The 17873-nt window shown below is 41.8% G+C and overlaps 1 protein-coding gene across 1 annotated transcript in view; it reads right to left on the reverse strand.

Moving 5' to 3' along the window:
• Window positions 1–5551: 5551 nt before the first annotated feature.
• Window positions 5552–17873, reverse strand: part of LOC112074409 (zinc finger protein 135-like) — a 43534-nt gene continuing 31212 nt past the window's right edge. The window contains exons 1-2 of the mRNA XM_024141593.2: window positions 11904–12441; window positions 5552–6914 (exon numbers count right to left, since the gene is read on the reverse strand). Of these exons, the coding sequence (XP_023997361.2) occupies window positions 6049–6914; window positions 11904–11991 (954 nt within the window). The 5' untranslated portion in view covers window positions 11992–12441 and the 3' untranslated portion in view covers window positions 5552–6048. Of the gene's footprint in view, window positions 6915–11903 lie in introns of the transcript that reaches the window.

Here is a 17873-nt window from a genome sequence, read left to right on the forward strand (position 1 = left end):
TTCCCTCCCTCTCCTTACTGCGGTCAGCAGGAGGGCACTGTCACACGTGTTGTCGTGCTACCGGCTTGCAACGCAAACTCTCCCGACTGAGCAGTAGACTATCACGGTGATATACAGATGGTTTACTACCAATATTACAAGTTATTTCTCATGTAAGCTGCTATCAAGCACCTCCAAACAGCCCCATTGCGCTACTGATTCACACCGGCTTGCCATTACATTAGCTAATTGGTCATGGTGACACCCAGATGGTTACTACCACAAGCCATTTCTCCCTCACCCATCAAAAGAAACATAACTTTCTGTGACAAGTTTTAACTAGCGCCATGCTGCTGCTGTTGTTGTTGCTGTTGTTGTTGTTGTTGTTGTTGCCAGCTAGTGAGCAGAAACTAGCTTGTGGGGAAGGGCTCTTCAGGACGCCTGACTCAACTCGAATCCAATCGTCTCCACGACTTTCAGCTGCACGACATACGTCATTAATTTGGGCCAGCAGGCGTGTCCGTATAGCCTCTCCCTTTCCCACTAGATGGCCAAGCTGCAAAGTCAAAGGATAGATCATAGAAATGTATGAAAACAAACACTTGTGTTTTGGTCTTAAATAGGTGCTACGCATATTTTTTTTTGCATTCTAATTTCTGAAAAATGTCCTTCATATATCTGTGGAATGATAGTGTTTCACAGTATTACTTACCCGCCAGTGTMGTGATTGGCTGTGATATTCGCCTATTAATTTCTCCCACCCGTCCTGCATCTGTTGTCAAAATGGGAAAGCTGTTTTGTGTTTGTGTTATATAGTGGAAATCGGGTCAAGCGCCCAATGTGGAAAAAGTTATTTCCTGGTTGGTAAAATTCAACACCATTTACTCAATTTCAGTTTGTGCGTGAATACAAGCACTGAATAACGTAGGGAATCATTGTACCATCGAAATCGCTGTGAAATATATTTTCAATAACAGATGTTTGAAGCTGGTGGACCAAAACCGAAAGGAAAAGACTCAAGAGCAAGTCTCCGCCATGTTTCAGGGGAAAAGGGAGGTTTGTTTTGAATGAAGCCTCGGTGCTGTTGTAATTCACCTAGCTTCCACATAGGGGATACATTAGGTGTAGCGCCTTTAATTAAAGGTTAGGGTTAGCAGTGTGGTTAAGGCTTTTTTTCTGATTTTAAGAAAATAAATAGTTGAACTAAATGGGGCTTCTGTCTTTGCCACTAGGCCAGATAGTGAGTGAGCATKTGTTRCACATTCCAGGGGTATACGCTAAATGCCGAGATAACTAGTAAATCGGTCGGATGCATAAAATGGCGATTAATGATAAGATAGCTACCCTAACTATGGGTGATTATTTTGACACTGCAACTTTTCATTGAAGTAAATCTATCGTCAGAGCAGAACCCACAACAGAATAAACGAGTAACATTGCTAGATAGCAAGCTAGCTAACTCACCTGATCCATGGCTGTATTTAGCTATGGCTAGACAGCAAGCTAGCTAACTTCACTGATCCATGCTATATTTAGCTATGAGCTACTAGCAAGTCTGTCCGACGTTCCACGTATCAAATAACTACCGTGCGTAGCTAGATCCTTCACGAGTTCAGTTAGTTGTCCTGGGTTTTGTAGTTTAAGCTGTACTTTGTAGTTTGGAGCTGAGTCCTCCGGTAGGAAGGTTAATATTTTTAGCGAGGCAATAACGTCCCCCCCCTAAAAAGTGGAGTTTTTAGATTAATTTAATAATAATAATAATACAGATCATTCTAATATATATTTTTTAATAAAGTTGCAAAAAATATGTATTGACTCGTCTTCCAGTGTATTGATACATTAGAAACATGTGAACATATTGTTAGAACAGCCCTCAGTCATTCAACCAGGAGTAGATGGAAAAACGTCTATTTTTTGCGGGTTATGAGGAGTTGTGACACTTAAACTAAAGCTCATGAGGCATTTATAATTACAATCTTTAAGAATCAATTGGCATATATAATTCATTTATGTGACCCATTTCAAGAACTTAGGTGTATAGTCTCATGTCACTACGTCACAGGAGTGGCATTTGAACTTTAAAATATTATTCATAAAAATGCATTATGTTAGCAGAAATGCCATATGGAACATGTGAACTTTCATGTGCCTTAATAACAAACGTGTATGCCATCTGTAAATACAAATAAAATGGTTAAATTACGAGCCTAGTTGGTTTAGCCACGAAAAAAAAAAAAAAAACACCTGTCTCCGGATGATATCTTCAAACTAAGTGTAACCATGGCATCCATGACAGAGGGAGAAGCATTCATCCATGTATTCAGGTAAGAGTCTAGCTAAATCACAGGAGGTTGGTGGCACTTTAATTAGGGAGGACGGGCTCGTGCTAAAGGCTGTGGCAGAATTAGTGGAATGGTATCAAATACATGACATACATGTGTTTGATGCCATTCCATTTGCTCCGTCCCAGACATTATTATGAGGCGTCCTCCCCTCAGCAGCTTCCACTGAGCTACATGTTCAGATATTATATGTTTCAAATTTTGTCAGGAAGTCATTTTCATTGCAAGTTAAAAAGCGCACTTTTAGCTAGCTAACGTTAGGTGTATGATCTTTGTAGTTATATTATTCGTATCTCAGAAAGCCATTTGTATTCCTAGTTATAGCCTAATGTCAGCTAGCTAACTGACATTGAACCTGGTTGGTAAGCTTTAGCTACCTACAGATTCAAGCACGGTGTATGGTATTATGAGTTGGGATTATGGTTCAGTGTTTATCTAGCTAGCTAGCTACATGCATAAACAAAAGAATCCACTATGCAAGTAACCATTTCACTGTACCGTTTACACCTTCTGTATCCTGCGCATGTGACAAATAAACATAATTTAATTTGATATAGTGTGTGTTTACCAGAGATGGTAACGTGAAGAACAACATAATTTGCACCAAAATCAGATTAGGATATAGGCCAAGGACTATATAAAGGGTATTGTTTACTTCTACTGTTTGTTACTACTTTGAACACTTTTAGTCTTGAAATCTTTGGTAGTTTACTACACTACRGTATTCACTCTGTTTAGCACATGGCCTCACATGTGAATCCTTAAAGAGAGATGGGTGGGGCTAAGACTTAAGAGGGTGTGAACGATGCTGAACGGGCGTATACAAAGAAGAGCTCTCAAGTAGGTGTAACAAAACATTCAAGGGCCATTTTCTCAAAAGTGCTGTTAGAAGTAAATCAACTTTCAAAGCAGAATTACTTTCCCATTGTTCCTCAACTGCATTGTATGATGTACCATTCTGTAGCTCTGAGTCTTTACTTTTATCCAATGTAAAATAAATAAAAAATAATAATAATTCAAATGTTGCTACATAAGCAAATCCAGGTGGTGGGTCACTTATATGGATGTAGAAACTGCAGATGGCCCATCTCCCCTGTTGTGATTCACTTCTGGTTTCATGAGCAAATTTCTAAGGAGCTTTAATAAACTCCATTGAAAATAAAGGTCTCTATTCAATCAGATCCGCTTTAGCCGACATCTGCATACCGGTTGTTTTGACGGTGGACATTGGCATTGGCTGCACGGAATCGCATGAACAGAAATCCCATGCAGCCTTATTTACAAGTTCGAACACTGGAATGTGAGATGTAATCTACACCTCGATTAGGATGATACAAATCCTAATTATTATTTWATTTAATTATTAATTATTTCTCAGACTGGTCTCATAGATGCAACATAGTAAACTTAAAACCTAGGACACTCAAATGAGTATATGTTATGTTTCGTATGGTTACATAAGACAGATGGTTACTTAAGGCAAAAACAAAAGGATGCATAACGTCTAGCAATCCAAAGATTGTGCGTTCGAATCTCATCTATCACGACAACTTAGCATTGTAGCTAATTAACAATTTTGCAACTACTTAGCATGTTAGCTAACCTTCACCTAACCCCCTACTCCTGAGCTAGCTAATGTTAGCTACAACACATTGGAATTCGTCACATATCATACGTTTTGCAATATTCATAACATATTGTATGAAATGGATGCTGGACATCCACAATTAATCCACACCATACTAACATATCATACTAAATGGAGTGTCTTGGTTTACGTAAAGAATAATACGAAACGAAACACACGCTATCATACTAAATGGAGTGTCTTGATTTACGTACAGAATAATACAAAACGCTCTGAGACCATGTTGTTATTTCTATATAACCTACACGTTCTCATTCTTAACTTCTAAAGCAAGTGGGGGTGTTGGCTTTCGTGACAACGGTTGCAAGAGTAGCTGCTCACCGATTTGAGGCTCCAACGCAGTTCCACCACAAAACACATCTCCTATGTGGGGTCTGCTTTCGTCGGTTAAGACTTGATCTGATTGAATGAAAGTAATAAATTAGAAAAGCAGATGGTGCATAACCCCGCCGAAACAGGTGTTCTACTCTGCTAGTCACACCTCTCCTATAACAGGTGGTCTACTCCTCTAGCCAGCACCTCTCTAAACAGGTGTTCTACTCTGCTAGTCACACCTCTCCTAAACAGGTGGTTCTACTCCTCTAGCCGCACCTCTCCTAAACAGGTGTTCTACTCTGCTAGCCAGCACCTCTCCTAAACAGGTGTTCTACTCTGCTAGCCAGCACCTCTCCTAAACAGGTGTTCTACTCTGCTAGTCACACCTCTCTAAACAGATATTCTACTCTCTAGCCAGCACCTCTCCTAAAGGTGTTATACTCTGCTAGCCAGCACCTCTCCTAAACAGGTGTTCTACTCTGCTAGCCAGCACCTCTCTAACAGGTGTTCTACTCTGCTAGTCACACCTCTCCTAAACAGGTGTTCTACTCTCTAGCCAGCACCTCTCCTAAATAGGTGTTATACTCTGCTAGCCAGCACCTCTCATAAACAGGTGTTCTACTCTGCTAGCCAGCACCTCTCCTAAACAGGTGTTCTACTCCGCTAGCCAGCACCTCTCCTAAACAGGTGTTCTACTCCCCTAGCCAGCCCTCGCCTAAACAGGTGTGCGTTTCTTTCGCCTCCAGCTGTTATCGCCACAAGACAGTTCAATGGAAATAACCAAACTTTCTAAATGTCTACAAAAAATGAAAACCTATCTACTGTCATAAAAAAATCATATCAAAATAACCAGAAATGTTTTGCCTTACATCTTACAGATAATAATGTCCTCTACCCCGATGTAGACGCTGAATAGGAATACACATTATAAAAAAATACTGTTATGAACAGGTAGTGTGTTCATTTTTTGGGTACTCTATTGTTGTAAACTTGCTCTTTTTCACATCCAAAGTTTTTAATCTAGATGAGACCATACTATTCCTTTCAAGCCACACTGTACGAACAATCTTCCAAGTGGGAGACCCAGATGCAGATGTCAACCATGGAGCACATGCAAACATAACCAGATTATCTGTAGAGGAATGCGCACAACAACACACACACACAAACACACACACACACACACACACACACACACACACCACACACACACACACACACCACCACACCACACACACACACACACAGAGAGAGCCAAGAGTTTGAAAATAACAATTTAATCACAGAAAGCATACAAATGGAATCTGATGTGCTCTATATGTGCTCTATACTCAAAACATGAATTCACATCTTGGGATTTGTTTTAAAACATACCAAATATTTTTTTAGTAGGCTTTATCCAATTAGATTTCATATGGCATAACAAAAAACACACATTTTCTGTAACACATTTGAGACAATGGGAGCACCGTGTATGTGTTCTCTCTCATGAATTCTAAGTATGTGTGATGCACTAGATCTCTTTCCACACTGGGAGCAGTGGTAAAGCTTCTCCCCTGTTCTCTTCTCCCCTGTGTTTGCTACCTCATGGTCCTTCAGGTTCCCTAACTGGGTAAATATCTTTCCACACTGGGAACATTGATATTGTTTCTCTCTGGTGTGGATTCTTTCATGTTCTGTCAGTTGCCTTAACAAGGTAAATCTCATTCCACAGTAGGATCAGTGGAAAGGCTACTCTACAGAGTTTGTTAGCTCAGGTTAATTTTATTCTACAGTGGGAGAAATTCCAAAAGGCTTCACGCTTGTGTGTACTTTCTCATGCTGTTTCAGTTTGCCCAATTTCTTAAAACTCTTTCCACACTGGGAGCAGTGGTAAGGCTTCTCCCCTGTGTGTGCTCGCTCATGTATTTTCAGGCTCCCTAGCTGGTTAAAACTCTTTCCACATTGGGAACATTGATAGGGCTTCTCTCCTGAGTGTATTCTCTCATGTGTTTTCAAGTTACATGACATGGTGAAATTCTTTCCGCACTGTGAGCAATGGTAAGGCTTCTCCCCTGTGTGTGTTCTTTCATGGTATTTCAGGTATGCGGACTGGGAAAAACTATTTTGACACTGGGAGCATTGGTAGGGCTTCTCTCCAGTGTGTATTCTCTCATGTCGTTTCAGGCCGTTTAACCGGCTAAATCTCTTCCCACAGTCTGAGCAGTGGTATGGCTTTTCTCCAGAGTGTAAACCTATATGTCTTTTCAAGGAATCTGATGAGGTAAAACTATTTCCACACTGGGAGCATTGGAATGGTTTTTCTCCTGTGTGTACACTCTTATGCAATTTAAGATGCGATGACCGGATGAATCTCTTTCCACACTGGGAGCATTGGAACGGCTTCTCTCCTGAGTGTATTCTCTCATGTGATTTCAGGGAACCTGACGAGGAAAATCTCTTTCCACACTGGGAGCATTGGAACGGCTTCTCTCCTGAGTGTATTCTCTCATGTGATTTCAGGGAACCTGATGAGGAAAATCTCTTTTCACATTGAAAGCAGTGATGTGGTCTTGCTGATTTGGACATCACTGGGTCTGGTTCCTCGGAGGGACACGTCCCACTTTCAGAGTAAGGGTCTAGTCTCTCTCCTGCCAAAGACAAACAGAGTATTTTTCAGTTTAACAGAGAATTTCCAGAGTGGGCTCTCTGTTACTTTTGAAGTAATGACCATTTTACACATAGAAATTGACATTATAGGCCATTAACCAATCACAGCCCTCCTTTATGATTGCACATTCAGTAAACCACCAGCAGAGRRAGTTTCCTTTGAATCCATTTTCCCATTCACTGTGTTGGTGGTGCTTTATACAATTGATCGTWACTTCAAAAGTAGCAGAGAGCCYACTCTGGAAATGTACATTTACATCCTTTGGCAGACGCTCTTATCCAGAACGACTCACAGTTCATCTTAAGATCTCTCGGTGAGACAACCACAGGAAGTAAATGTTTTCCTCAATAAAGACATTCTCAGCAAAGTTAGCGCTAGTAGGAAAAGGCAAGTGGGAGGGAGGAGAGGATAAGACTGACTGAGATGTCTTATTTAAAGCTGCAATATGTCACTTTTTGGGCGTACCTGACCAAATTCACATAGAAGTGCACCTTATAGATCTGYCATTGTCATTGAAAACAAGTCTTTACATCCTTAGAGATTGAAAGTCTTCGGTTCAAACTCTTGTGTATGTCAAATGTAGTAATTTAGTGGACTGCAGTGGACTGWAAAAATGTGTACTCCTAACCTCTGACCTAACCAATTCAGTGACCTTCTGGTTAGAGTGTCCACCCTGTACTGAACTCTGCTGTTATGTTCTGTTCTGTACTGCACTCCACTGTTCTGTTCTGTACTGCACTCTACTGTTATGTTCTGTTATGTTCTGTACTGCACTCTGCTGTTATGTTCTGTACTGCACTCCACTGTTCTGTTCTGTACTGCACTCTACTGTTATGTTCTGTTATGTTCTGTACTGCAATGTCTGGTAGCTGTACTGCACTCCACTGTTATGTTTATGTTTCTGTTCTGTACTGCACTCTGCTGTTATGTTATGTTCTGTTCTGTACTGCACTCTGCTGTTATGTTCTGTACTGCACTCCACTGTTATGTTATGTTCTGTTTCTGTACTGCACTCTGCTGTTATGTTCTGTACTGCACTCTACTGTTATGTTCTGTTATTTCTGTGCTGCACTCTACTGTTATGTTCTGTATGCACTCTGCTGTTATGTTCTGTAATGTTCTGTACTGTACTGCACTCCACTGTTATGTTATGTTCTGTTCTGTACTGCACTCTGCTGTTATGTTCTGTTCTGTACTGCACTGTTCTGTTCTGTTCTGCACTCCACTGTTATGTTTCTGTTCTGTACTGCACTCTACTGTTCTGTACTGCACTCTACTGTTATGTTCTGTTATGTTCTGTACTGCACTCTGCTGTTATGTTCTGTTCTGTACTGCACTGTTCTGTTATGTTCTGTTATGTTCTGTACTGCACTCTGCTGTTATGTTCTGTACTGAACTCCACTGTTATGTTTCTGTTATGTTCTGTACTGCACTCTGCTGTTATGTTCTGTACTGAACTCCACTGTTCTGTTCTGTACTGCACTGTTCTGTTATGTTCTGTTTTCTGTACTCACTCTGCTGTTATGTTCTGTACTGCACTCTACTGTTATGTTCTGTTATGTTCTGTACTGCACTCTGCTGTTATGTTCTGTACTGAACTCCACTGTTAATGTTCTGTACTGAACTCTCCTGTTCTGTTCGGTACTGCATTCTACTGTTATGTTCTGTTTATGTTCTGTGCTGCACTCTACTGTTATGTTCTGTTATGTTCTGTGCTGCACTCTACTGTTATGTTCTGTACTGCGTTCTATGTTATGTTCTGTTCTGTTCTGTACTGCATTCTACTGTTATGTTCTGTACTGCGTTCTACTGTTAGTTTCTGTTTATGTCTGTGCTGCACTCTACTGTTATGTTCTGTACTGCGTTCTACTGTTATGTTCTGTTATGTTCTGTGCTGCACTCTACTGTTATGTTTCTGTATCTGCGTTCTACTGTTATGTTCTGTGCTGCACTCTACTGTTATGTTCTGTACTGCACTCTACTGTTATGTTTGTTCTGCACTCCAATGTTATGTTCTGTTATGTTCTGTCTGGCACTCCACTGTTATGTTCTGTACTGCACTCTACTGTCTCTACTCTTCTGTTCTGTTCTCTACTCTACTCTCTGTTCTCTACTCTACTGTTCTCTACTCTACTCTACTGTTTTGTTCTCTACTGTTTTTTCTCTACTGTTCTGTTCTCTACTGTTCTGTTTCTCTATTCTATGTTCTCTATTACTGTTCTGTTTCTATTCTACTGTTCTCTATTCTACTGTTCTCTACTGTTCTGTTCTCTATTCTACTGTTCTCTACTCTACTGTTCTCTACTCTACGCTGTACTGTTTTCTTCTACTCTACTCTCTGTTCTCTACTCTACTCTACTGTTCTGTTCTCTACTGTCTGTTCTCTACTCTACTGTTCTGTTCTCTACTCTACTGTTCTGTACTGAACTGTGCTGTCCTTTGATGTCCAAACTTCAGATTTGGTCCAGACCAACCAAATTTGGTCTGTTTTGGGGGCAGAGCTCATTAAAGAATAGCCAGTGTATAGAACAATACCTGAATATGCAAAGTAGGATAGTGCATATTTCTACCTTTGTGTACCTATTCAGGATACATCACCACAAAAGAGAACCACCTCACTTACTGTACTTCAATAACCAAAACAGATGTTTTAAAGTCAGTGTATCATGTCATAGATGACACCTCATTCTGTCTGCAGACTTCGTTGATTCTTAATATTTAACAGAGTTTTTTGTAATGTCACGACTGAGGGAGATGGAACCAACATTCTGTAACCAAACTTTGCATCTGCACAATTCTACTGTCTCTACTTCTACTACTGTTCTGTTCTCTACTCTAACTGTTCTGTTCTCTACTCTACTCTTCTCTACTCTATCTCTTCTTCTCTACTCTAACTGTTCTCTACTCTACTGTTCTCTACTCTACTGTTTCTGTATGGTTCTCTTACTCTACTGTTCTTGTACTCTACTGTTCTCTACTCTACTGTTCTGTTCTCTACTGTTCTCTACTGCTACTGTTCTACTCTACTGTTTCTCTACTCTACTGTTCTCTACCTCTACTGTTCTGTTCTCTACTCTACTCTACTGTTCTCTACTCTACTGTTTCTCTCTCTACTGTTCTGTATGTTCTCTACTCTACTGTTCTGTACTCTACTGTTCTCTACTCTACTGTTCTGTTCCTACTGTCTCTGTTCTCTATCTATCTACTGTTCTCAACTCACGTTCTCTACTCTACTGTTCTGTTCTCTACTGTTCTGTTCTGTTCTCTACTCTACTGTTCTGTTCTCTACTGTTCTCTACTCTACTGTTCTGTTCTCTACTCTACTGTTCTGTTCTCTACTGTTATGTTCTGTACTGCAATCCACTGTTATGTCCGTACTAAAACTCTACTGTTATGTTCTGTACTAAACTCTACTGTTATGTTTCTGTACTAAACTCTACTGTTAGTTCTGTCCTGCACTCTACTGTTATGTTCTGTCCTTGCAATCTCTACAGTTATGTACTTGCACTCTACAGTTATGTACTGCACTCTACATTATGTACTGCACTCTACAGTTATTGTAACTGCACTCTACAGTTATGTACTGCACTCTACAGGTTATGTACTGCACTCTACAGTTATGTACTGCACCCTACAGTTATGTACTGCACTCTACTCTACTGTTCTCTACTCTACTGTTCTCTACTCTACTGTTCTCTACTCTACTGTTCTCTACTCTACTGTTCTCTACTCTACTGTTATGTTCTCTACTCTACTGTTCTCTATTCTACTGTTCTCTACTCTACTGTTATGTTCTCTACTCTACTGTTCTGTTCTCTACTGTTCTGTTCTCTACTGTTCTGTTCTGTTCTCTACTGTTCTGTTCTCTACTGTTCTGTTCTCTACTGTTCTGTTCTCTACTGTTCTGCTCTCTACTCTACTGTTCTGTACTGAACTGTTCTGTTCTCTACTGTTCTGTTCTCTACTGTTCTGTTCTCTACTCTACTGTTCTGTTCTCTACTCTACTGTTCTGTACTGAACTGTGCTGTCCTTTGATGTCCAAACTTCAGATTTGGTCCAGACCAACCAAATTAGGTCTTGTTTGGGGGCAGAGCTCATTAAAATAATAGCCAGTGTATAGAACAATACCCGAATATGCAAAGTAGGATAGTGCATATTTCTACCTTTGTGTACCTATTCAGGATACATCACCACGAAGAGAGAACCCACCTCACTTACTGTACTTCAATAACCAAAACAGATGTTTTTCAAAGTCAGTGTATCATGTCATAGATGACACCTCATTCTGTCTGCAGACTTTCTTGATTCTTAATTCGGAGTGAATATTTAACAGAGTTTTTTGGAATGTACACAAACTGAGGGAGATGGAACCAACATTCTGTAACCAAACTTTGCATCTGCACAATTCCGCCAGAAAAAGTTTTTTTTTGTTGTCAAATGTTAAAAGTAGTGATTGTGCATAGAGTGGAAAGGTTTGTTCAGCTTTGAAATCAATGTATTTGTTTTGTTTGGCATACATTTAAAGTGAGAAATCTGAGTCTCGCGATTCCATACCTTTAACAATTCCCACTACAGAACAAATTATTGAAAGGGTAGAACTTCCGTAGAATGCCCATTTAAAGAGGCAATCTGCAGTTGCTACGTCCACTTTTTTTGGACTTCTACATTAATTATATGTACCCATTGATTCTTGAAAATATAAGTTATTAATACCTCATGAGCTTAGTTCAACTGTCATACCCCATCAGAACCCACTATATACAATCAAAACAAGGTTAAAACGATCATTTTAGATGGTCGGTCTTTGCATCCATAGTTCTGTCTATGAATGTGAGAGTGGTTACAGTTCATCAGCCCCATCCCTCAGAGTTTTACAGAAACAGGGGCGGGGATCTCGCTTTGATATTGTTTCAACCACTCATTTGATCAACAACTGCAGCGCTTGCCATGTTTTTAAGATAGTACTCACTGGTGTTAATCAGATCTCCAGTCTGCTCTTCTTCCTCCTCAATGTGTACAGTAATCTCCCCCTCCTCTTCTTTCACTGTGACAGTCATCTCCTCTTCCTCCCCTTTCACTCCGAAAACGTCATCCTCTTCTTCCTCTTCCTTCACAGTAACATCCTCCTCTTTCACTCTGAAAGCTTCTTCTTTCTTCTTCAATGTAACACTTCATCTTTTTTAACTGTGACAGCCTCCTCTCCCTCCTCCTCTTTCACGAGAGGTTCTTTCTCTGCAGCAGACCTGCTCTTCTTTAGCAGGGGACAAGCATGGTCGAATATGTTAGCTAGCTAGTTAGCATTAGCGAATAGCCCAGTAACGTTACTAGGCTAAATTAATAAGTAATCTTACCGACAACGTAAATATGATTTGATGAAGTATAGTAAATAAGCAGATAGTGTGTTTAAAACACCAAAAATGGTCAATGAGCTCCAATGTTTCGGTGTTATGTTGGCTAGCTAGCTGTGAAGATGGCTAATCAGTAGCAGTGTTGTAGCTGTTGTTGAAGAAGCGTCCCGCACCGTCCATTAGATTATACGTCACGCAAGAGGCACCAGCTGAAAGACTCAATTGCCATCTGCTGGCTCATGTGGGTAACGCAATTTAACAAAAATAATATTCTTGCAATTAATTAAACACTAGGCAGGTTTTCATTTACCCAGGATAATTCGAAAAGCAATGTCGCAAAAAAGAAAATCATTGCGACCTGTGTAACAGAACCCGGCAGGAGAAATCTTCAAAAGATACCATTTTAGTCTCAGTTAAGCAGGGCTGGAATTGTCTTTTGTATAACTTTCTTTATTGCAACAAAAAAGTGATGGATGATGGAAAATGTGCAGTTGGGGCTGTAACAAGGGTTATAAACTGTATGTTGCATCTAGTATAACATCCAGCTCAGTTACACCGCATCCGCTCAGAGTTACACCCAGCATCCGGCTCAGTTACCCCCAGCCTTTGCTCAGAGTTACACCACCAGTCAACGAGTTACACCCACTTCGCTGAATCGTGTCACAGAGCACCGAGCAAATTAGCTCATCACCCAATACAGCTTCGGCTCAGAGTTACACCCAGCCTTCGGCTCAGAGTTACACCAGCATCCGGCTCAGAGTTACACCCAGCTCCGGCTCAGAGTTACACCCAGCATCCGGCTCAGAGTTACATCCGGCTCAGAGTTACACCCAGCATCCGGCTCAAAATTACATCCAGCCTTCGGCTCAGAGTTACACCCAGCCTTCGGCTCAGAGTTACACCCAGCATCCGGCTCAGAGTTACACCCAGCATCCGGCTCAGAGTTACACCCAGCATCCGGCTCAGAGTTACACCAGCATCCGGCTCAGAGTTACATCCGGCTCAGAGTTACACCCAGCATCCGGCTCAAAATTACATCCAGCTTCGGCTCAGAGTTACACCCAGCCTTCGGCTCAGAGTTACACCAGCATCCGACTCAGAGTTACACCCAGCATCCGGCTCAGAGTTACACCCAGCCTTCGGCTCAGAGTTACACCCAGCATCCGGCTCAGAGTTACACCCAGCATCCGACTCAGATTACACCCAGCATCCGGCTCAGAGTTACACCAGCATCCGCTCAGAGTTACACCCAGCATCCGGCTCAGAGTTACACCCAGCATCCGGCTCAGATTACATCCGGCTCAGAGTTACACCCAGCATCCGGCTCAAAATTACATCAGCCTTTGGCTCAGAGTTACACCCAGCATCCCGGCTCAGAGTTACACCCAGCATCCGGCTCAAGAGTTACACCCAGCATCCGGCTCAGAGTTACACACCCAGCCTTCGGCTCAGAGTTACACCAGCCTTCGGCTCAGAGTTACACCCAGCATTCGGCTCAGAGTTACACCCAGCATCCGGCTCAGAGTTACATCCAGCCTTTTGGCTCAGAGTTACACCAGCCTTTTGGCTCAGAGTTACACCAGCCTTTGGCTCAGAGTTCACCAGCCTTTTGGCTCAGAGTTACACCCAGCATCCGGCTCAAGAGTTACACCCAGCAATCCGGCTCAGAGTTACACCCAGCATTCCGGCTCAGGTTACACCAGCATCCGCTCAGAGTTACACCCAGCATCCGGCTCAGAGTTACACCCAGCAATCCGGCTCAGTTACACCCAGCATCCGGCTCAGAGTTACACCCAGCATCCGGCTCAGAGTTACACCCAGCATCCGGCTCAGAGTTACACCCAGCATCCGGCTCAGAGTTACATCCGGCTCAGAGTTACACCCAGCATCCGGCTCAAATTACATCCAGCCTTCGCTCAGAGTTACACCAGCATCCGGCTCAGAGTTACACCCAGCCTTCGGCTCAGAGTTACACCCAGCATCCGGCTCAGAGTTACACCCAGCATCCGGCTCGAGAGACACCCAGCCTTTGGCTCAGAGTTACACCCAGCCTCGGCTAGAGTTACACCCAGCCTTTGGCTCAGAGTTACACCCAGCATTCCGGCTCAGAGTTACACCCAGCCTCGCTCAGAGTTACAGCCAGCATCCGCTCAGAGTTACACCCAGCATCCGGCTCAGAGTTACACCCAGCATCGGCTCAGAGTTACACCCAGATCGGCTCAGAGTTACACCAGCCTTTTGCTCAGAGTTACACCCAGCCTTTTGGCTCAGAGTTACACCCAGCCATGGCTCAGAGTACACCCAGCCTTGGCTCAGAGTTACACCCAGCATCCGGCTCAGAGTTACACCCAGACTCCGCTCAGAGTTACACCCAGCATCCGGCTCAGAGTTACACCCAGCATCCGGCTCAGAGTTACACCCAGCATCCGGTCAGAGTTACACCCAGCATCCGGCTCAGAGTTACACCCAGCATCCGGCTCAGAGTTAACCCAGCATCCGGCTCAGAGTTACAGCCCAGCCTTCGGCTCAGAGTTACACCCAGCATCCGGCTCAGAGTTACACCCAGCTTCGGCTCAGAGTTACACCAGCATCCGGCTCAGAGTACACCCAGCATCCGGCTCAGAGTTACATCCAGCATTGGGCTCAGAGTTACAGTGCCTTCAGAGTATTTATACCCCTTGACTTATTCCACATTTTGTTGTGTTAAAGCCTGAATTCAACATAGTTTAAATAAATACAATTCTCATTGATCTAAACACAATACCCCATATGACAAAGTGATGTGATATGTTTGCAAATTATTGAAAATGCAATATAGAATATCTCATAAGTATTCCACCACTGATTCAATGCATGCTGGAATCACCTTTGGCAGTGATTACAGCTGTGAGTCTTCCTGGATACGTCTCTAAGAGTTTGCACACCAGGATTGTACAATATTTGCACATTATTATTTCATAAAAGTCTTCAAGCTCTGTCAAGTTGCTTGTTGGCTTTGTGTTTAGGTTATATACTTTGGGTGGTGTATCCATACACTCAGTCACTACAAAGATACAGACGTCCTTCCTAATTCATCAGTTGCCAGAGAAACTGTAAACCGCTCAGGGATTTCACCATGAGGCCAATGGTGACTTTAAGACAGTTACAGAGTGTAATGGCGGTGAAAAGGAGAAACTGAGGATGGATCAACATTGAAGTTACTCCACAATACTAACCTGACAGAGTGAAAAAGAGGAAGCTTGCAGACAAATACAAATATTAATCAAAAAGTTAGCAAAGGGCACTAAAGTAAAACTGCAAAAATGTGGCAAAGAAATTTACTTATGTCCTGAATACAAAGTGTTATGTGTGGGGAAATTAAACAAAACATCCTTGATACCATTCTTCATATTGTCAAGCATGGTGGTGGCTGCATCATATTATGGGCATGCTTGTCATCGGCAATGATATGGAGCTTTTTTCAAATTAAAATAAACAAAATATGTGTTCACTTTGTCATTATGATGTGTTGTGTGTAGATGGGTGAACACAAAATCAATTGAATTCAGGCTGTAGCAAGACAAATGTGTAACAAGTCAAGGGGTTTGAATACTGTCTGAAGGCACTGTATAATAAGGATGCATTTGATCCAACAACGTCTTGTTGTTGGTTCCCACTCTTTGTAGCTGTACAATACAGCACAGAACATCATACAGTATTCAAGTGTAGAACTTCAGTAGAATGCCCCTTTGACCTTTTAACCTTCTGACCCTTAAACCCTTTTCTAAACCGGCTGGTAAATCATGTGTTAACAGTGGATTTACAAGTGGATATGATGAAAAATCTTAACTTGAACTTGATTGGTCGACTCCCCCAGCCTCCTGCAGCAATTTACATAATTTGTATATCCTTCATTAAAACAAATAATTTTGACTTTTATTTAACTAGTCAAGTCAGTTAGTTAAGTTATTAAGAAACAAATTGTTATTTACATTGACTGCCTTCTTTTGGGGTTTCTGCAGTTCAGTGTTGTTGGCAGTAAATCAGTCACCAAGATATGAGATGAAAGGTACGTTACGTGCAGGACGATGTAAATAAATAGTTCAAATGTTTTAAAAAAATATCATGCTCCATGGTGTCAAATAATCCCTATTCAGATTAAAAGTCATCTATCAAGTAAACCCTATAATTATAATTAAAAAACGGCCCTTCATCATCTATTTTCTCAACCTGTAGTCTGAACATGTGGGAAACATGGTGGAAGAAGCTAGATGATTTGACATTTAAAGAGGCATTCCRAAGGATTGGAAACTACATCGTTATTTTTTTAAACCACCTGTTTTGGACTCAACGTGTCAATGTATGGCTCATAGACYTACATGCATTATAACCCACCTGCAGTCCTCTCCCAGCCGAGAAAGGCACAGAATCCTTAAATTTTTACCTGCCACCAGGTACCCTATCGTTTATGTCATTTACTGAGTGTGCGGATTGCTTGGCGACATGCGCTTACCATTAGTCAAATGAGACACTCGTGTTTGTTTGAGTCAGACGTTTAGTATTTTGAGAATTACTTTCACCAAACAACCCAGTCTCGTAACGTTGGCTGTTCATTAATGTGAAGACTGTTATATTATCAAATCAATTCTCTATGTTTGATTAAACTAATCACGGAATAGAAATTAACTAGGAAGTCGGGGCACCACGGGAAAAGGTTGTTTAAAGAGTTACAATTTCCCAAATTGAACTCTCTTCAGATATTTTCATATCTTATCGATTAGTCACTTATTTATGTATTATTACCTCAGTCATATTAAAMATTTCACAAAACCCTTGGATATCTGCATGAACCCTAGCATAAATTATGAATCAGCGATATTCAAATTGGCATAATTATTTATTTACTAACTAACTAACTAATCACACATAATTACATAAACACACACAGGATAGGTTATCCATTAGTTACTCACATGATACACTGAAAAGTCCCCAGGGGACTAAACCGATATGACGGCTTGGTAGACAAAGGAAAGGGGTGGGGACAGATAAAGACTGGGRAAAACAAAGTGGACCCATGTACATACAGTTGATAACCACGCTCATGGAAATGCTAACCCTTTTTGCACATGAACAGCCGCTCATTCGAAAAAATAAATTGCAATTTACATATTTACGAGTGTATAGCTTTGTTGTCACTCTCTGTGATCGCCGGTCCGTCTGCAAACGTTCTACACCAAACAAGAGGGTGTGAACAGTTTGTGTCAAGAACAGTGCTTGTGCCCATAGAAAGGCATGGTGTGTGTGCGCAGGGAGGGGGCGCGCCCCCCCCCCGAGTGAAAACGTTTGGGAACCCCTGGTCTAATCCACACACACCGTTGTTCTTACTTGATTACATTGAATCTGAATCTCCTCTTCTCCTTCTCTCACAGTTCCACTCAGCCCTGGAGTTTTCCTGCAGTTCACCAGCCGCACAGACACCCTCTTCAGACCCCACATTAGGCACTACCGGGAGAGGCACGACCTGGGGACTCGGGGAGTGGGGAGGGAGAGGATGGGTCCTGAAAACCACAAAAATAAAGACAATCAATTTAGGTGGGAAAACTCTCCTA

This window comes from Salvelinus sp. IW2-2015, unplaced genomic scaffold (genome assembly GCF_002910315.2).
Source record: "Salvelinus sp. IW2-2015 unplaced genomic scaffold, ASM291031v2 Un_scaffold2621, whole genome shotgun sequence".
Lineage (NCBI taxonomy): Eukaryota > Metazoa > Chordata > Actinopteri > Salmoniformes > Salmonidae > Salvelinus > Salvelinus sp. IW2-2015.